We start from the raw sequence: 21665 nt of genomic DNA, 5'->3' as shown, positions 1-21665 counted from the left end.
AGTAATTAGTTAGTTAATTAATTAGTTAATTAATTAATTAGTGTGTGTGTGTGTGAGCTCGCCAATGCACATGTGTAACCTCAGGTCCTCAGGCCTGGCAGCAAGGGCCATGACCTGCTGAGCATCTCACAAGCCTTGAGCAAAATGCTGACCAAAGGAGGCAGGGGGCCTTGAATGAAGTGTTTACTTTTCCTTTACTTTTTTTTTCCGGACCTGGGGATCAAACCCAGGAACTTGTGCTTGCTAGGCAAGCGCTCTACCTCTGAGCCAAATCCCCAACTCCAGGTGTTTTCTTTTTAATCTCTTTTATTATTGTTTGAGAATTTATATAGATGAATGTAAGGCATATTTGTTCAAATCCAGCCCTTCATTCCCTACCTTCCAATTCCCTTGTTGCAAAGTCTGTGTTACAGGAAATTTCTAGAGAAGTGTGGATTTTTGGAAGCCCTGGGTCAGGTCTGAGCTGCTCACATTGGCCCTTCAGGAAGACCTGGGGATTAGTGGGAATATTAGCCACTTAGTGTCTGGGAAATGCCCCATTATTTCCATTTTAAATGTCTAACTAGGCCTAGTGGGAGGCAAATTCTTATCATTTCAGAAAAGCCTTCAGTCCCCTTGACACCTGTCCCCAGCCCAAGGCAAACAAAGAGGGCTCTTGTATTTCGTGAGGATTGTCCTGGTGTGCTCTGGGATTTCTGCATTTGCTCAAGGACTCTGGGTGTTGGTATGACTCAGACAGCTTAGGGCTCATGGCTTCTCTGGATTTCCATGAGAGAACTCCAGTCCTTCTGCAGACTTGATTTACAGGGTGTCGGTACTGCTATTTGCATTCCCATTAGGGGCTGATTATTACTCTGGCTCATTATCCTCTCACTGGAGTCTGGCCTCCAAGGTTTGCCCTTCAGACTCTTTCTCTTTACTTCAGGGAGGTAGCATAGAGCAAGACACAGCAGAAAAGATGCTGTGATTCTGGTCGAGGGAGAGTGTGAACTTGGGAAAACTGCAGTTTTGTCTGATGTTTGATGTCTGTATTTGCCTTCCCTGAGATTTTTGCCCACCCCCCCATCCCTGCTACTTCCTTTCTTTGCCCTCCATTCCTGTCCTCCATCCTTCCCCACTTCTTTTCCATTGTGAAAACCACTGCTTCATAACATCTTACTATTAAAAATTACAGAGGCAAAGACATTGGACCTTGTAGTCACATGACTTCACACAGGAGACAAAGATACTCAACATTCCAGCTGAAGAGATTGGTCCCTGCTTCCCTCTGGTGCACCTCCTCCCTTTCTCAGATAGCTTGAATGAGAAATGCTCCTCAGAGATTGTAAATGCAGAAACACAGCTCTCACCATAAGGGACTAAGGATGATTTATTCTCCAGCCATGTAGACTGATCATGGTCCAAGAACACAAATTTAGGTCACCCCTTATTCCAGTGTGGACACAGTTTCATGAAGTTTCATAGTTTTACATAACAAAGAAAAGTATACATTGTTGGGCACACTGCAAGGCAGTTAAAGCCAATTGGGGGGATCTTTTCTATGGCCACAGGATGCTATCCAATGACATTCTTAGCTTTTGGATTGGTGGTAGCTAGGGGTTTACTAAGTTAATAGATTCCGAAAATCTTTTTTTTAAATCTATGATATAGATTAGTTTTGACAAAGATGTAGGCAAAGAATTCTGGGGACAAAAACTACCAGGTAACTAGTCTCTGAATCAGCAGCATTCGAACATCTCCTCACCACTGCAGTTCTAACCAGTCAGTCAGCTTTCGCAGACAGCTTCTTCCTAGAAATTCTCATTTAAAGGGCACACATGTTTAGACAGTTGGACCTCAGTTGCTCGCACTAATTTGCTAAGGGATTGTGGAACATCCTGGACACGGGGACAAGAGAACCACAGAGGCAGACTGTGAGATTCATGGCCTGCCTGTCTCTGACTCCAGCCTGGTTCTATATTGTGGGAGCTTGGTGTACAGTGTCAGCCTCTTTTTTCTTCTGTCAGGTACTTTGTTACGACAGTAAGGGAACTGATTAGCGCAATGAATAGCAGTTTAACTAACTAGAAGCAGTCTTGAAAGCCAAAGGTAACGATCTGGCTTTGTGCTGGGTGAAGAGTTGGTGAAGATTCTGTTGTCTCCTTTCAGAATGATGAGTTGACATCTTTTCATGCAAATGTCTGTGGTTGTCATTGATTGGAAGGCAGGGCCTCAACCATTGAAACTGAGTGAAGCTGATCCCATATGGACTGAAGTTGGCTCCTGCTCCGTTGCTGTTGTCTTCTGAGCACATGAGAAGAATGGGAAGCAGAGGAGGTCACTATGTGACAAAGGAGGCAGGGATGGACGATGTGTCCACAAACCAAAGGGTGGTGGCATCCTGCAGAATCAAGTGGGCGGGCATGGAGCTCTCTCTCTCTCTCTCTCTCTCTCTCTCTCTCTCTCTCTCTGTGTCTGTGTGTGTGTGTGTGTATGTGTGTGTGTGTATGCGCACGTGAGTGCGCAAGCACAGCCCTACTGACACTTAGGCTCTAGACACTCACCTTCCAGAATGCTGAGAGAATGAGCATCTGTTGTGATATCCCCCATGTATGGGCATATGTTGTAGCCACTTTAGGGCACTCACACTGAATCCCTTGCTGCTCTCAACTTGGCCCAAGTCCAGTGGGGATGAAATGGCCACACAGAAGGGGAGATGCTTCCCCTGAAATAACCCCTGTAGTTCCAGTCACAGCTCTCAGTTCTCTGGGTTGAGTGGTTGTATATCCCACGGCCCGTTTGTAGTCAGGACCCTGTTCTTAAGCAAGTGCTATTCTTGATAGTATTATCAGCCACCTCTTAGTGGGATGTCTGCTGCCGGAGCCACTGCTTTAGTTTCTCCATGGACAGTGGCACTGAACTTATGGGATTATTTCCGTCTTTGTGCTAAACACAAGGTAAATCCTCTCAGCCTCCGGACTGCTCAGTGTGGGTCTTCTTCCTCCCCTTCTGTTTATCACCATCTGAGAATTCAGGATGGGTCTTTATGTGCAGAGCTGAGAGAACTGTTCTCTGCCAGGCGAGCCTCTCTTCTCTCCACTTCCCCAAAGCTTCATGTCTCATTCATGTCAGCACAGTGGAGACATGGCTGGTAGTGTAGGAAGTCCTTCTAAACTCCCCTGGGAGCTTGTCAGAGCTGCTTAGAGGGGCAGAACTTGTGTATTTCTTCCTGCAAAGGCAGGTCCACTCTGTGGAGAAGGGAGGGGGCAATAGCATGAGGGGTAGAACAGAGCCCAGTCTGCTCCACGCTCCCTTGTGTTTCCGGTGCATCTTCATTACACAGTTTTGTTTGCTCAACTCAGTTTTCTGTAGCATCACTCTGGGCCCCCTTTGCTTGTAGTTTGAAATTTTGAGCTAATGCTAAAGTAACCTCTGGAAAGGGGTGGAGCTGGGATATGTAGTTTCTTCTGTTCAAGTAAATCACAAATTTGTAAGCGGCGGGCGAGGTTTTTGCAAGTTTAGCTATTTTCCTCTCTGAGTTTCTTTTATCTTCTTCTTTGAGGCCGGGGACTTGGGCAGGGATTCTGGCTGTTTCACACTGCACACCTAAGGTCTTAGGATGTGCTGCTGGGGAAACAACAGCCATTGGCTACAGCATTCCCTCCCTTAGCACTGGACCTTGGGAGACATTTGGTATCCAAAGGACAGCACTCAGGAAGAACGTTCTTTGCTCTGCTTTAGTTACATTGACTGAATGAATGTTGTTTCAGGACCTCTGGACATTTATTTATTCATGGCTTGTGTTGGGAATCCACTGGGATGGAAGCATTCCCTTCTGGAGGGAAGAAGGAAGGTCAGAAGTTTCAGGAAGCTTAAGAAACCTAAAAGGCTTAGGATTCTCGAAGGTTATGACGCTCAGGTCCTGTTCCAAAGAGCAATAAGATGAGAACAATTGCCCTGGGGGTCAGAGGCAGCCATGATGAAGGAAGCTTCTTGGGTGGAGCTGCCTGCTAGTTGGGCTGAAATCTAAAGGATGTAGCTATTTTGAGTGTCACCCATGCTGGAGTGGGTTTTCCACTGATAGAGTTGTCTGAGCCACTCGTTTGCTCCTGAATAGCCATGATAATGTACACCTGGCATTAATAGTTTGTAGTTGGAGGTCTATAAGTGGTGAACACACATTGCTCCGGTCTACCCAGGATAGGTCACATAACATAAGCTGCTAGACATTCATGTAGGTTAAAAAGCAGCAGAAGTCACTCTATGTTAACATAACCAGAACTGGGTAGCTAAGCGAGCAAAGGTAATGCTGGGTATTGGGCACAGTTTCTAGTTGACACTGGGGAGGAAAGATGTTGGTCATCTTCGCTCCTCATCCCTGCACCTCTGTGCTGGTCCAGATACCACCAGGCAGGACGCCATCCTACAATCCACATCTACACTGGTTTACTGACCAGATCCAATACTTCAGGAACCTACAGCACTACAATACCTCACTCCCTCTTCCTTGAGCGTTCCTATGACTCAACTCTTTCCATTTTTGCCTCTCTCTGTGTGTCTGTGTATATGCGTGTGTGTCTATATTATAGATGTCCCATTTTACATTAATGCAAACACATGGGGTGGCATCTTTAAAAATGACTGCTGACTGTATCTCACCCCAAACAAAATGCTGCAATGCAGACATGGTGTAGCTCAGTACCAGAAAAAAATAAGAGATGTTGAGAAATCTACCCAGCTGTTTCTAGTGTGAGGTGTAGTTTAGACGTCTAACACAAGCTTCTGGCCCTACCATATGGGTTTAAGATACATATTGTCCCAGTACAATGTTCAAAGTTGGGACTATGAAAAGCAATTGGACACTGTGCGCTGCCATCAATGAGTTCATCTGTTGATGGATATGTATAAAGGTGGCGGGAAACTAGGAGATAGAAAATTAAGGAACTTGGTCATTTGGGACATGTCTTGGAGGGTGATTTTTGTCCTTGGTCTCTTCCTGTGTTGGTGCTTCTTGGTTGCGAATGAGATTAGCAGTTGAGCTCTATCGTGCCCCTTTCATGGTCATGTGACCATGGACCAAAACCTATAAAACTGTGAACCAAAGTAAGTTTGTTAACTATGTGAGTTGCTAGGCAACTTGTTAGAGTGGTGAATGGGATTAACATGAATGTGGCCAAAAGTTTTGCTGACCATACCAGTTCAGGTCCGGATATGATGTAGGAGGACCCATGATTTAATCCTTTAAACTCTTTGTCTGGAGGCTGCACGCTAAGAGAAGACCCAATGTTTCCCAAGTGGTTTTATCCAGACGATTCTGCCAATGTATCTGTTGTCTTAGCAAATCCAGAACCTTGCTACTTCCCACTCTGATCCTTCTCCTGACTTCACTTCTGTGTTTTTAATAGACTTCGATATCATATGAACTAGTGGGAAATGAGTATTTAAAAAAAAGAAGGAAGCTATGAATTTTGCTTTAAAATCATTAAATTACACTTAAAATAAAGGATTTTTTAAGTATGTAAATTATACTTCAATTAAGCTCCAGGAAAGGCTTGGTCAACTGTGATGCTTGTCATGTGATTTGCTCTTTGTCATAGTTCCTGTGACTTTGCTCTTAATAGTAGTGGGTTTTAATACAGATGACTCAGAAACCAGTGTAACCATGCAGGGAGAACACTCCGTTCTGTCAGGGAAAAAAAATCAGATCAAATTCATGGCTTTCTTATGAGGGTTTTTCTCATCACAGCTGAGTTGGCTAGAAGTTGGACAGCTATTGCCTGAGAGCAAAGATGGAGAGAGCAAAATGTTTACGGGGATAACTAAAGGTTGTGCTCATGAAAGGGGTTGAGTTTCATGGAGTGCATTTGCAGAAGCTCCAGCGGCTGATGGAGCTGGGTGCTAGGACCCTTGCAAGACTGCCATTATATGTTTTGTGATGTCACGGCCAAGTGTGAGATAAGGCTAGATGAAGTGGAAATATTTTGTTTTCTTTGGAAATTCATTTGTGTCACAGGATGTTTTTCTGGAAGCTATGTTAGGAGAGGATGTTTTGCTGAAGCAGACACATGAAAAGGCATGTGATATTTCGCTGGAGCACATGCTTGAAGGGGGACAGGATGTTTATGGAGAACATAAATGTAATCCCACAGAGAGGGAGAGGACATTTTTACATTGCTACACCTTGCAAGGTTTCGATGGTCTTTGCTGGTCTTCGTTCCATAATGAGAAATGCACAAAAGAACCTGTGCTATTTGGGCTGCTTCTGGTTGCTTCTGATGCTTCTTGTTGGTTTGTTAAAGCCTTGTGGTCTCTGCCAGATCAAGCCACTGCTACTGATTCATGTTTTGTGTTTGCTATTGGACTGTACTGCACAATGAAGATTGGAATTGCCCCAAAGAATTACTTCTAAATAGGTCCACAACTCTCTGCCTTTTCCTATTAAATTTCTCTCTCTGCTACCTCTGGTTGGTGGGATAGAAGGGTGTTTGAAGTGTTTAAGAACACTAAATAAAGTAGGTTTTGATAAATCTAAGCCTACAGATAGATTCATGGGATTTGGGAAAGGGCTATGTCTCCTGCTGAGAGGAGATGATATATATGTTGTGACTTTTTGGTTCTGTGGTCTACTGTGACCCATAAAATGGCCAGTGACTGACAGTCTCCCAGTAAGTGTAACACACACTAAAATTCTTTTGCTTGGCATTGGGATCTGTAGAATGTATTCATTTCTTGTCTCATATCCTCGAGTATTCATGTTGGTGAGAGTAGTTACTCTTCAGTTCTGCCATACAGGGAAGTGGGTCTATACATTGAGAGAAGAGAGTGGCTGGTGGTGAGTATGTAACATGGAGTAAGAGAAACATTACAGTGCTGGGTCTCTCACTCTTTTTTTTTTTTTCCCAACTTGACAATCTGGAGTCAACTGATAAGAGAGAACAATTCAGGAACTGCCTCCATTAGATTAGTCTTTGGCTAAGTCTATGGAACATTTTCTTCAATAATGATTGTTGTGGGAGGGCCCACAATTGTGGGCAAGTTCATCAGTAGTTATGTATAAAAAGAATAGCCTTTAAGGCTGTAAGAAATAGTATGGGAGCATGCCATGGGGAGTGTAGTGGTTTGAATAAGAAAGGCTCCCACAGTCATATATTTGAATATTTAGTTAGCATGGAGTGACTGTATTTTCAAGGATTAGAAGTGTTAAGAGGTCTGGCCTCATTGGAGGAAGTGGGTGTGTCGACAAGGGTGGGGTTTGAGTTTTCAAGAGCCCCATGCTTTGCTGTTTCTCTCTCTCTCTCTCTCTCTCTCTCTCTCTCTCTCTCTCTCTCTCTCTTTCTCTGCTTACAGAGCAATAGCTCTCTATTGCTCCAGTGTTATGCTCCCTGCCATGATGATTGGCCAGACTTCTGAAACTGTAAGCTAGCCTCCAATGACATGCTTTCATTTATAGTAGTTGCCTTGACCATGGTGTCTATTTACAGTAACAGAACAATGACTGAGACAGGGAGCAAGCCAACAAGCAGTGGTCCTTGTTACCACTTCAAGCTCCTGTTCTGGTTTCCCTCAGTGATGGTTTGTAACCTGTAAGGCAAATAACCCTTTCCACCCCATGTTAGTTTTGATCATGGCATTCATCAAGGAGAGAAGGAAGCAAATTAGAACTTCTCAAAAGAGTTCATGAGCAACATTTACCTTTAAATTAAAACAAAGTGTCTGTACTTTTCTATTTGTGGTTATGAGGTAAGCATCTGTTGCTCTACTAGACATACTGTTTCTATAAGAAATTGTCTTACTTAGGGTTTCTATTGTTGTAAGTAAACACTGTGATCAAAAAGAAAGTTAGGGAGGAAAAGGTTTATTCAGCTTACACTTCTACATTCCTGCTCATCACCAAAGGAAGTTGGGACAGGAACTCAAACAGGACAGGATCCTGGATGAAGGAACTGTGGCAGATGTTATGGAGTGGCACTGCTTACTCTCTTGCTCCTCATGTCTTGCTTAGCTTGCTTTCTTATAGAAATCATTACCACCAGCCTAGGAATGGTGCCGCTCACAGTGGGCTTAGCCCTCTTCCACCAAACACTAAGAAATGCCCTACACCTGGATGTTATGGAGGCATTTTTTCAACTGAGGCACCCTCTTCTCTCATGAATCTAGCTTGTGTCAAGTTGGCATAATCAGGGTGGTGGTTAGAATGTGATTGTTCCATGGGAAGTGTGGCACATGTAGGAGGTTTGGCCTTGTGGGAGTAGGTGTGGCCTTGTTAGAGGAAACATTTCACTGTGGGGGTGATATGCTTCTTCTCCAACACGATATTTGTCTATCTGCTTCCATGCTTCCTCCCTTGATGAAAATAGACTGAACTTTTGAACCGGTAAGTGAGCCCTAATTAAATGTTGTCCCTTATAAGTTGCCTTTGTCATGATGTCTTTTCGCAGCACTGAAACCATCAGACAACCAGCCACTATAAAAACCACCAAATAGCAGAAATAATCAACGATAGAAAGTATTTTCAAGTCCTGCAGTGAGAAACTTATTCTTGAGAGAAGAAACAGCAATAAATGAGTCCATGAAAAGGATGCCTCAAAATACATTCTTGGAGTGTAGATGTGGCTAAGGGTGACCCCATGGAGTGCACAGAGGCTTCTCTGGAGGAGAGAGCTATAAGGTCAGGAACCACAAAGCGTTTTAAAATCACAACAAATGGCATAGGAAAGACCTCAGCACCTCTGCATTGGAGGCACAGTCAAGAGTTTTCTGAGGATAAGCTTACATGTGAGTAAAAGACGGGAACTTCCTTGCGCTAGATAGGGTAACAGGTCCTACAGGTGTGTAGGAAGGAAACCAGTCGAAGAAGAGCCAGGCAAGACAAGCCAGGGCAGGAGCTCTTTGTGGTCATCTAGGGGCATTGAGCAGAGACCTCAAAACATATTACAGGATGCAACAGAGGGAAACAGTGCTCAGCGAAGCTAAACACAGGATCCACGTAACACCTGACAGAAGTTCACGGCATCCTCATCTTCCCTTTTAAATTTCCTTTTACTGATCATACAAAATAATGGACGTTATGATACTTTCAGGTATCGATAGATATAAACTTAGTTTGGCATTCACTACTCTTGACTTATCCTCGTCAAAATGTCCTCTGGGGAAGCCTCCACCTCACATCCACCTTCTGTAGTGATGGCTTGGCTGTTCTTTAAGGAACCAAAGAGACCAATATGGATGTGGCCCAAGTTCAACTAATTCTATACCCTTTCTGTTCTTCCTGGGTCTCCTGCTAAACTTATTGAGAACTCCATTTGGAATTCCTTCGTCCCTCAGTGTCCTCTACTCCCTCATGTATCTTTAGTCTTTCTTCCACACCACCATCAATTTAATCTTTCTTACCCTCTTCATGGTCTCTTCTCTGCATGTGAAGGTTTGATTTATTTAAATAGATGACTTTAGGGGACCAGAGAGATGACCAATGGATCAAGAGCTCGTCTGCTTTGAAATAGGACCTGGATTTGGTTCTTTGAGCTCATGTCCAATGGGCCCCAACCACCTTTAATTCCAGTCCAGGGGACTTGACTATTCTTGTCTCTGTGGTCTCCTCTATTCATGCCCTGCCCCCACCCACATAATTAAAAATAATACATCTACATATGAGAAACAGGTTTCATTAGGTTTCGTTAGTAAACAAAACCTGATCTTCTCTGATTATGAGTCTGCTTGGATCAGTTTATTGGGTTTCCACTTGAGTTCCAAGACCACCTCCCTGTTACCTGCCGCTCTTTCCCCAACTGTCTGTTTCTCCCTCAAACTTCACCACAGAGAGTCTATCTATTTCTGGGCCCTCTCCACTGCTTCCTAAACATCCATCTTTTTTTTTCCTGTGCCATCCCTTCTCCTCTAACCTCATCTCCAGTTCTTTTCTCTCCCTAAATACCAGAACAGCTCAGTCCTGCTTGTTTTAGCCTATGTGACATTAGACTTACTGTTAAATCCTTGACCTTTCCGGTTTCCCCTCCATGTTCCATCCACCAAAGCCCGTCTCCTCCACCAAAGTGTTCACAAACAACACGTCACATCTCACATTTTAATTTTTACAGCAAAAACAAATTCCACTGGAAAAGATACTGGGGTTGTCAAAGGCCCTTGGGTATCTGAAACAAAGAAAAACAAACATTTTCCCCCAATCCTATAAATTACCCATCCAGGTCCCCCACACTTTGTGAATTTCACCTTAATGGATCTTTTCCACCAGATTATAGACGTAGATGTGGACGTCGCCATCAAACTTGATGAAGTACACGGAAGGCTTGGCTAGAACTTGGTAAATGACTTTGCCTATCTTTTTGGACCCGTCACTTCTGGTGTACTGCACGCATTGACCTGTTAAGATGTCGCTGTCAACTTCTGACTTCACCTCTGCTGGAGGAGTTTCTGGAATGATACAGAGGTTACCTTCTGCGTAATCATCCAGTAGCTGGTAGATGTATAGAAGTGGATCTTTTTCGTACGTGATGTAAAACGAGTCCTTCATGATCGGCACCTGGGCTAGGACCACCCCCCTCCAGATGTCCTTAGAGCCATGTTTGCCCTCAAATTTGTGCTCCACAGCTCGGCCAACCATGGCACTTGCGAGATGGGCATCTTTCACTTGAGGAAAAACTACTTTGTGAGGCAAGACCTTAAGGTTTAAAATCCTCTCATCGCTTTGAAGTTCAAGTGCGTAGACACAGTCAATTCCGTCATACTTGACCAGATAGAGAGAGGGATTTGTTGGCAGTTGATCTAAAACAATGGCCTTCCATTGAGTGATGGTATCATCACCTTCCTTCCATCCATGAGAAATTCTGCAGCCCACAATGTTCCCCAGGGCCTGGGGAGAAGGCCTCCTCCTCCTCCTCTGCTTTTGGAAGGATGGTGTGCTCATCCTCCTCAGAGACATCCTCTTCTTCATGGCTGTAGACCTAGTGTGGTAGGCCACGGCACTCCTGGTCCACTGTCTTGTGGCTATCGTTCTGTGTTCAGGCTTCATACTTGCCCATGGCCTGGGTTTGAAGAGCTCCCCTGCTTAAACCAGACACAATGCTGTTGCCTCTGTCATATGAGTGCCTGCAAGAGTGGGGAGGGCCCTGGACCAACGCTCTTGTCTAAGAGAACTTTGGAGCAGGTGAAGAAGGTGATGGTAAACAGGTTTGAGCATCTGAATCTAATTCTGTCATAATCAGAAGTTCATAGGACGGCTGGGCAATGGTGGAGCACACCTTTAATTCCAGGACTCAAGAGGCAGAGGGAGGCAGACCTCTGTGAGATCAAGGCCAGCCTGGTCTACAGAGTTAGTTCCAGGATAGCCAAAGCTACCCACAGAAAAACCCTGTTTCAAAAACCAAAATCTAAAGTTCAAAGGGAAATGAACAAATAGTTCTCTACAGCTCAGAATAACATATTCAGACTTTGCCTCTGCTGAGGAACCTCTCCTTCAATGGCTAGGTCAGTGTGGGATTAAGTATCCCTGTCCCCCACTTTAAGCAAGGAAACAATAGGATAACAAAGGAGAAAGGATAACAAAGGATCCAGAAGGGTGGCCACACCCCTCTTCTACCCTCTAACTGTGAGCTATGTGGCAACATCCACAAGTATCTGCCCAGAGACACAGCACACCAGTCCACTGACTTTCTGTATTGTGCATCCATACCTAGCCTCCCCACCCACCAGGTTTATTTCACGAAGCTGTTGCATCTTCGACCGCAACAAGAGTCTTTTGTCTAGGCAACAACAGCCATTTATAAATAATGTCACCTGGGGTTGGGATTTAGATCAGTGGTAGAGCACTTGTCTAGCAAGGACAAGGCACTGGGTTCGGTCCTCATCTCCGAAAAAAAAAAAAAAAGAAAAAACAACATCAAAAAAGAAATATTATCTCCTAAAATGCACAGGCACAGAGAGGCGCTTTGGCATTTTAGTAGAATTATGAATTAGATATTGTTAGCAAAGGATAATAAACTCTGGAGACTGACTAGCCTAGACCATCTGCCTATCTCTCAAACGAGGAAGACGTTAGAACATAAAGTTACTCGCTGTATGAGGGAAAACTATTAGCTTTCTGTGCTACAGGGTCCCAGTTATCTTCATAAACGTATTTACCGAAAGAAAATGTCCTAGTCGTCCAGATTCTGTCTTCTGAAACCGGTCAGGCACTAAAAGCCTGTGGAACAATTGTGGCGTTCAGGAGATGAACTGGCTTTCACACACCACTTCGAAACTAGTGAACCCACCTTCAAGGAGTCAAGCGCCCCCAAGTGGAAGAGATGTGCAACCTCAGCCCAGTGCTCTGTGACATCATCCAGGCTCTGCCTATGTCATATAAGCCCTCTCAGGCCAGTTCCTTCCCTAGTAACGCTTAGAAACTTCCAGCATCTAGGTTTTAGCTTCTCATGTAGCCTCCTGGAGACCCAAAATAAAGTCCCCACCCAAATATTCTGATGAATCGAGTCACAATCTGACCAAATAGCTCTTTTCATGCATTTTTTTTTCTGAAAAATTCTTTGGTTTCTGAGTCACCAACATCCTTGGTGGTTATTTTCCCAGCTCCTATCTTTCCTTTGGTTATCTTTAAGCCATTCTCTGTATCAGAAATATTGCTAGCCTCTCTCTCTCCGAGGCAGCCCACTGTAGAGTACACCAAAATTAGCTTTATCAAAACCCACAATTAGAGGAGAGCCATTTTTATTCAAACAAAGCTGGAATTTGCCAGGATTAAATATCTTGTATTGAAGTCAATGGCAATCATGAATTATGGATTCTTTGCAAAGAGCGAGAAAATATTAGCTCCTGGACCCTCTTCCAAAGTCGGGATAAACTGATGACAAACCCGATATCCACCAGTCATATTTTAAATGTTTTTAAAATTTACCAGCACTTCTGGTTACAAGGAATTTATTAGATAAATGCAGCAAAACAGGATGAAATAGATGAGGTTATTTTATTCTTGAAATATGGGTAGACAGAATACTGGGTGCAGGTAAGTATGGAATTTACCTGTAAATTACAGGGCACTTTAATTGTTTGTGTCACATATTTCTTCAGATCTTCCAAAGGATTCTTTTCAGAACCCTCCACTGTCCCCACTACACTCTGACCATCCCTTCCCTCTTCCCAATAATTCCCTTCCACTTTAACATTATAATTTTTTTAAATATACTTAGAGATTAACAACTTATGGCAGCTTTTTAAAATCTCTCCACTTTTCTAAGTGCACTGTCTTCTTTTCCTTCCTTCTATCTTAGTTTTAAGCACATTTTCCACCACACTTTGAGTTTTACTCTCTCTCTGCTCTTATTACTTCTCTGCCATTATGTGCCTGTTGGTCCACTATGTGGCTGACCTCAATGTGGGGTTAACTCAAATATATGATTTTTCCCTCTTTTCACCCCTTCAACTTCCTTCTCTAGGCACCTGCTGAGATTTAAAGTCTTGGGAATTTTTTTAAGTCTGGAAAGCACACAAACACACAAACACACACATACATACACACAGAAACACACACACATGCACACACAAACACACACACAAACATAAACATATACACACTCAAACAAACACAGAGACAGAGACAGAGAGAGTCACAGAGAGAGTCACAGAGAGAGACAAAGAGCCCATGAGAAAACATGTAATCTTTCTATGAACAATAAACAGAGACAATTTTCAAAAAAGGGAAGAACAAGTAGGCAACAAGAAGAATAATCTCATCATAGCCATCAACTTGAGGAGGAAAGATATTGTCTCACTCTAGGCTTCTAGGTACCAGTCTGTTACTGAGAGAAGTTGGGGCAGGAACACAGGCAGGACTCTAGAGGCAACAAAGGAAGCAGAGACAACTTAGAAATGCTGAGTACTGGATTGCTATCCATGACCTATTCAGCTTTCTCTCCTTCTTATACAATCCAGGGCTATCTTCATAGGGGATGACACTACCCATAGTGGGCTAGACACTTCCACATCAACCATCAAAAAAAATTCCTTGCAGATGTGGCCAAAGGCCAATCTGATGGAGTCAATTCTTCAGCTGAGGATCCTTCTTCCCAGGTTGAGTCAAACTGACAATAGTAACTAACCAGGACCCCTGCACATCCATTCTGATTGCCACACTGTGTGCAATAGACAAGCCATTAGAATAACCTTAGCTGTTGATCACTGGATTAATAGCCTAAACAATGTGATATACATTGATGTGATTTTCATCTATGTGTAAGAGCAAAGGGTTTTGTTCTCAGAAAAATGGAAGGAACTGTAAAATACAATATGTTAAGTAAAACAAGCCAGACTCAAACAGACGATTGGGAAATTTAGATTTTAGATTTTAGTAAGAGATATTAAGTGAAAGGGGGGATTTAGGAAGAGGAAGGGGAGCAGCAGGGTGTGTGTGTGTGTGTGTGTGTGTGTGTGTGTGTGTGTGTGTGTGTGCAGGTAGAAATGGAGGTGAGTTGTGAAGATGAAGATGGCTAATGTAGAGTATAAACCTGTACAAGGAGTCACAAGCAAGCCCACTAACTTGTACATTTAAAGCACATTGATATAAGAGAACTGAGTCTAAAAAAATATTTTGATTAAATTGGGGTTTATACTTTAGAGATACCGTAAAGTTCATTCATTTTTTCCTTCCCACAGGTGGCTCTTGCTGTTTCAAGCTTGATAATGGTGACAGGATATGGCAATGAGCTTTGGTGTCTGTACCTCAATAATCACCTGGAATTCAAGTCATTCAGTGAGGCTACCGTGGGGAAGGAGATAGTTAGAGACCTTACGGGTACACGACGTGGGAAGAATAATGCCCACCCCCACTATAGATAGCCACATATTCACTCTCATCTCTGGTTTGAATGTGTTCACTCAAAAATAATTTTCTGAAGATTAATCCCCATTGGGAATGTAGTTGTGAAGAATTGATTAGGTCAAGAGGGGTGCAACCTACAAATAAAGATCCATTAATGATGCTATTGTGGAAAAAGTTTAAATTATGAAAGGGAGTATGGCTCCCTCTCTTGTCATCCTAGCCCATTGGATCCCTTCTGTCGTGACAACATCCCACAAGAACTTCTTCCTCTGCCGATGGTCTCTTCATATTGGATTTACAGGCTTCTGAATCAGAATCATACAGATTCTGGAGTATTATAGACTAGCAATCGGTGCCATTCTGTTTGTCCATACAAGCGTGAACATGCCTCAGAATTGGGAGCAGTGGGTCATATGCAAAATCAAAGCTTGCAGAGAGGACTAGGTTGTTAGTGCTGACTGAAGACAAGATGGGTTCAAGGTTAGCATGTGTGCTCTTCGTGAAAGGAACAGCACAGAGTGTAGATTGGAAAGGTGCAGCTTGGGAGGCACTCAGACATCTACTGTTGGCCTTGTGGGGACAAGGAGCCATTAGGTAAGGGGGAGGATCGCTAGAGATAGTTTCAGCCACTGCTTTTGGCTCGCAGAACCCATTTTAGAATCCTCATCTTCGAGGATGTAAAAGAAAACTGCCTGGAGTCAGCAGATACATCAGTAACCATCAAGAATGTGTCCACTATTACAGAGGGACTCAGAAAAAGACTGATCTTGGAAGATCCTTTGCCTTCAAGAGATGGAGACTTCTCCCCGGCAACACTGGGTAACCCATCTATGACGGTAAGGGCATCCCACTAAGTCCAGATCAGTGGTTCTTAACCTTGGATTGAGACCCCCATTGGGAGCTCAAATGGCCCTTGCACAGGAGTCACATATCAAATATCCTGTATATCAGACATTTACATTACAATTCATAACTATAACAAAATTATAGTTATGAAGTAGCAATGAAATAATTTTACAGTTGGTGGAGCTGTATATAAAGGTTAGTTTAGGAAGGTTGAGAACCACTCTTCCTGAAACTTCTAAAATATGCCTGTTGTTACGGACTGGAGGTATAATCCCTTTTATTCAATCAGACAAATAGAGAAAAACCAAAACTCCTCCAAAAGGTTATGAAGGATAAACAGCCACAGTGTCAGGATTGATGGCATCTTAGAAAAATGATGTCAAAATGGAAATCACATCACACCATGACGATCCCCCTAAATGAAAAGCAGAGGAGAAAAACCAGTTCCCTGGTGGTGGCACCAAGAGAAAACCATTGTCAGAATGGTCAGCAAGGATTTTAAAGCCAGGATTCAAGCATCGTTAATGAAAAATTTCCAAAACAAAAGTATACACATAATCTTGCTGAGGTAATAGAAGAAACAAGAGAAAATCGAATAGGAACTCACTGAATTAAAACAAACAGTAAGAGTAGGAATTAAAGACATGTCTTGGCAAGATGAACAATGAAGTGTAGTTTAGAGCAGGCAGAAGGGGCTGGGGAGATGGCTCACTGCTTAGGAACACTGCTTGCTCTTGCAGAGGATCAGGGTTCAGAGGATCTGATGGACTCTATGGTCAAAACTCATACATACACACACACATAAACACACACACACACACACACACATACACACACACACAGCCCATAGATCTAAATTTAAAAAAAATAAAGAAAGAAGGACCCAGGTATCCTTCTTTAATCCCATCACTCAGAAGCAACTGATCTCTATAAGTTCAATGCCTATCTGGTTTATACAGTGAGTTTCAGGACAGTCCTACCTACATAATGAAACCCAGTGTCAAAATAAAACAGAAAAGAGTGTTATATTTATTTCTGATAATGTAGGCAACAGAGAAACTATTTCTACAGAGAAAGAACTTATTGTTGAGAGAATCAGTGGGCTGGAAGGAGACCCGAATTCTTTTTGTCACTACTCCATCACAGCCTCAGCAGGAAGCAAGAATGGGTACAGCTAAAAAGGAAGCAGGGCGATTATGAGTAAAGCTGTGGACACGGATCAGCCCATCAGGAAAAGAAGCAGGCAGAAAACCAGCTCGGATGAAATGGCTTCACCAGCCAATGTCTCTGACTGACAGTCTCTAATAGCACCAGGATGTTCTTTTCCTTCAAGTACCCCTGGACTTTTTAGACACTCAGAAACCACAGAACATAGTGTGGCAAATGCCTAAGAAACATGTCTTCTGGGACATATTTGTTTATACAGGTTTCATGTAGCCCAGGCTAGCCTCAAACACACTATGCACCCAAGGATGATTTTGAACTCCTGGTTCTCATCCTGGTAAAGGGACTATGGGCATGTACCACCACACCAGGCTTATGAGGTACTGTAGGTGGAGCCCAGATCTGTGTGAGAGCCAGTTGAGCACTCTGTCCACTGAGCTGCATCTCCAGCCCCTTGTGATGTGTTCTGCTACTACAACAAACCTAAAATAAAAGTCTTCAATGAGAGACCACAGTTGTCTCCCAGTCCAGAAACATTAAATTACACATTCACAAGTAATACATATATCAAGAAATAATGAAACTATGTAACAGTAAGAAAAAAGAATAAGATAGGAAATATACTATCAAAATGTGTGAGACATAACTATGAAGGTGCTAAGAGGAAACTTTATTTACAACACTAATTCTAAGATTAGAAACAAAGACCAGCAACCAAAATTTTAATCTACACTAGAAAATAGGAAAATAATTAATTCAATGAAAAAAATAATTGTTAAAATGAACAACAAAACACTAAAAATAAGAAATTAACAAAAAAAAGCCAATGAAACACAATTAGTTTTCTTTATTTAAAGCAAAGAATGGTATTTTGTCGTCTCAACTACACCTAGGTAGAAAAATATAAGGTCCATTCTGTTTGGCGATTAAAATAACAAAAAAAGAAATTGCCGTGTTTTAGAGTTTATGCAGAACACAGAACCTGATACAACAGACAAAAATTTTTAAAAAAAATTCATTGTTTAAACCCTTTTTAATGACAGTGTTTATTCTCAACCTGTCTCTCCTATAACCAGTTTAATATCAGACAAGATTTCCAGGGTTACCATATGGAGATATGCAGTGTTGAAATGGAAGCACAGCATTGTATTCCCAACACAGACTCTGGTTGGGAACATCATTGTTTTTATCACAAGGAAACTAGCACAAGATCCAAGCCCAGTCTCCCCAGTCATTGTCCCGTCTTAGAGCCATTTCTTCAGACAGCACTTCGTAGCTGTGTCATATTTTTCTCAAAATATCGAAACAGACTTGTTTGCTGCACTGTTTGGTTTGCGTGCTGCTTGGGAGATCCCGGACAATCAGACATGACGAAGGTTCTCCCTCACACCCCCAAACTACAGCACTGGTATCAGTGTAGAGGAAATAAGAGAGACAGAAACAAAAGGGGAAAAAAAACTGTTGTTCTTTGGAGAATAGTGATGTAAGTAGGCCAAGCTGACCTTGGACTTTCTATGTAGGCCAGGTTGGCCTTGGACTTACTATGTAGCCCAGGCTGGCCATGGACTTACTCTGTAGCCCAGGATGGCCTTGGATTTACGATGTAGCCCAGGCTGTCTTTGGACTTACTATGTAGCCCAGGCTGGATTTGAACTTGTGATCTTCGTGAGTACTGAGAATATAGGTGTGCACTACCACACTCAGCTTTGTATCTGTTATTATAAGTGACTCAGCTGTGGCCCCTCATTTGCCAGCCTCCCTCAACAACAACAACAGCATCCACAATCACCTACTAGAATAATCCCATCCTTTAACTCATCTGTTAAGGTAAGACTTTACTGAACAGAGAGTTAGCCATGTCCTCTTCCTTATTAGAACACATTTGTTTTGAGGAATTTGAGTGATTGTTTGAGTGAGCCAGTCATACCTTAACCTGGTACTGATATTATGACCAAGACAAAAAAAATAAGAAGAAAACAAAAGTAAAGGAGATGGGTCCAACACTGGGACTTGAACCTTAGCAGTTGAGGAGATGGCTCACAGGTCTCAGGTAAATGATGGGTAGGCTTTGTGGCCCAGACACAATCACAGTCCAGGAAGGTAGAGAACGGGCAGACCCCCAGAGCAAGATAGCTGTCAAGACTAATCATAATGGTGAACTCTGGGTTTGACTGATAAATGCTGCTTCAATGAATAAGGTAGAAGAGAAAATGGATTAGTCCCTACATTATACACTCCATGTGCATGTATGTACACACAAACACACACACACACGCACACACACACACACACACACACACATACACACACACACACACACACACACACGAACAAAACAAAAAACCTTGGACTTAAGGCATTGCCTCTACTGCAGTAGCACATAGTAGGAGGTGGGGATCTAAATAAGTTTTCCTTTCCACTCCCACAAAGACCAACATACTTATGAATCCTCTGCCCTGTATCTGTACAATCTGATGAGGACTCCCAGATGTTTAGTTTAGTCTCCTGTCTCTCTAACTTATTCTGGTGTTCTGTTTCTGGAATCCTGAGCTGGGGCTTGGCTGAATTGATCCTTACTCCCAGTCTTGCATCCAAGAAAACTTTCAGCTGCCATGTACTGATACTTGGAATTTCCTGCCAATGTAACCTGACTTGGATTTCTCACGAGGCCATACCATGAATTCAGAGAAAGTGTGGCTGGCTAACTCTGCCAGTTAGTAGCTTAGAGTATTGGGAAATTGGTTCGACGTTTAAACCTCACTTCCCTCATGTGTACATGAGTAGGCGAACAATTCCAGTTCCTCAGTTCTGCATTAGGAGTTAGTTAGGAAAACACATCAAAACGGTTAGTGCCAATGTGTTTTATGAATGATAAGTAGTATTATTTATATGATTTGTAATATTGAAAATTATTGTACCTGGAATGTAATGCTTTTAATTATCTTTGCACAGATGATAAGAGGAAAGCATCTAGGATACAGAAATGCTTCCTTTTTTGCTTTATTTCCAAGAAGCATTTCGTTCTGCTCCAATTATTTTTTTTAAACTTACTTTCCACTCCATCTCAAGTTAGGTGATTAGGTTAGAACAGGGTTTGGTGAGAGGGATTATAAAACGTAGTGTTACAGACTATATCAACAAGATCAACTGTTGAGCTCAATTGGAGGCACCGTCCATGTATAAGCCATGCTCCCCCTGAAGCTATTGATTTCTTTTTTTTTCTTTTATTTTCATTGATATCTTGTGATGGCTAGTCTTGGAAGAAAGAACCTCGGTTGAGGAGCTTCCTCCATCAGATTGGTCTTGACTATGTCTAGGTGGCATTTCCTTGACTGTTAACTGATGTTGGAGGGCCTGGTCTACTGTGGGCAGCACCGCCCTATGCAGGTGTGTCTGGACTCTGTAAAGGTAGTTGAATGTGAGCTTAGAAGCAAGCCACTGAGCAGTCTCTGTAGTTTATGTTTCACAATCCTGTCTTGGTTTTCCTTGATGATGGGCTGGAACAGATAAGATAAAATAAAGTTTTCTCTTCCCAAGCTGGCTTTGGTGAGTGTATTTATCAGAGCCACAGAAAACCAAAATTAAGCAAAAATCACAGTGCCAGATGTGGGATGTCTTCCTGAAACTTGCGGACCAGCGAGTTCCCAAAAGCCCTCACTACTTTACAGGTTGTTTCCATTGTTCTTCGTAGCCCTCCAGAACTTGATGGTAAGACACTATTGCTGAGGACACTGACTCCTTTTGGTCACAGGTCACAGAGGAGTCAATCTGAAGTTGAGGTGGAAGCATCCTCTATAATGGCTAGCCTTCCTGGTTCAAGAAAGTGCTATGTAGGCTTCCAGTGGAGAAAATCATCTACAACCTTATTCGGAGGTGAACCATTCAAGCTAAAATGTCAGGCAAGATTTGCCCCTAATGTGTTAGTGGCATCACAGTCATGGGAGTAACCAGTGGCTTTCCAATTGGATACAAGGCATATTCCACACGATGGAATACACACCAGGTTCTGTAAATTTGTCAAGAACCCATGGTTAGGGTGATATAGGCCCTATGAAATAACCTAATGGTAAATTCATTGTCAAACTTCCTTCCAAACATCCATATATGTATCTATAGATTAGTGCTGCACTCAGCTCTCATCAGAGAAGAAGCCTCTGACTACCATGGGCAGCAACGTACTGCTGGACAAAGTGCTGGGAATCAGTAGTGTTGAACTGTTCAGGTCGAAATAGGACAGCTAAGTCTTTTCCTCCACAGCTGAGAGAACATCATGAAATAGTGGGTAGAAGGATATATAGAAGAACCAGAAGATGAGGAAGTGGACAGCAAAAGGATATCTTTGAGATAGAACCTAGTCATTGAACTCTTAAACTGATGGCGGCTGTGGTCATGGGCAAAAGACTAGGCCCCTCAACACTTCATTACAGATGGTAGAGGCCATAAAGAACCTCAGCTCCCTTGGCAACCAACATTTATTGGAGGAGGGGTTCTATCCTGCAAGCTTAGATTTTTCAAGACCTACGTTAATAAGAGTTCTTAAACCCTTTAACCTTCCTCTAGCCCGCCACCCACCAGAGGTAGTGGAAACGAAAGGATAATAGGGCAAACAAAGGACGATGTGGACCTGCTTAGAAATAGTTCTCTGGGGCAATTTCAATCTTCATCATCAGGATATCAGTTCAGTTGACATGAATCAGCAGAAGTAGGTTGATCTACTTGCAAACACCATTCACGAATCACCAAGGACAGTTCAACCCAGAAGAAATTGCTGAGCTCTTCCAATTGGCCTGGGTTCCAGGAGGCAACAAGAAGCCACCACAATGTCACCACAAGAAGTTCTCTGGTGCTTTTC

At 42.8% G+C, this 21665-nt stretch overlaps 1 protein-coding gene across 3 annotated transcripts; it reads right to left on the bottom strand.

Annotated features, from left to right (window-relative positions):
• Nucleotides 1–10046: 10046 nt before the first annotated feature.
• On the bottom strand, nucleotides 10047–12282 carry LOC134484371 (Y-linked testis-specific protein 1-like). 3 transcript variants are annotated; one of them, XM_063280648.1, is made up of 3 exons: nucleotides 12115–12282; nucleotides 10207–11037; nucleotides 10047–10127 (listed from the first exon to the last, which is right to left on the bottom strand). In XM_063280648.1, the coding sequence occupies exon 2, from the start codon at nucleotides 11003–11005 to the stop codon at nucleotides 10208–10210; it is 798 nt and encodes a 265-aa protein (XP_063136718.1). In that variant the 5' UTR covers nucleotides 11006–11037; nucleotides 12115–12282; the 3' UTR covers nucleotides 10047–10127; nucleotide 10207. The 3 variants fall into 3 exon arrangements, with proteins under 3 accessions (XP_063136718.1, XP_063136717.1, XP_063136719.1); XM_063280647.1 differs by having other exon boundaries at nucleotides 10047–11037; XM_063280649.1 differs by lacking the exon at nucleotides 12115–12282 and having other exon boundaries at nucleotides 10207–11286.
• Nucleotides 12283–21665: the final 9383 nt, after the last annotated feature.

The sequence above is a fragment of the Rattus norvegicus genome, chromosome Y (genome assembly GCF_036323735.1).
Source record: "Rattus norvegicus strain BN/NHsdMcwi chromosome Y, GRCr8, whole genome shotgun sequence".
Classification (NCBI taxonomy): Eukaryota; Metazoa; Chordata; class Mammalia; order Rodentia; family Muridae; genus Rattus; species Rattus norvegicus.
The sequence above is the reverse complement of the archived record's forward strand: the minus strand, read 5'-3'. Positions and strand labels throughout refer to the sequence as shown.

What these genes read in the sequence shown, in the direction of transcription:
- LOC134484371 (XM_063280647.1), bottom strand. Translation starts at nt 11,005, where the DNA reads ATGAAGCCTGAACACAGAACGATAGCCACAAGACAGTGGACCAGGAGT.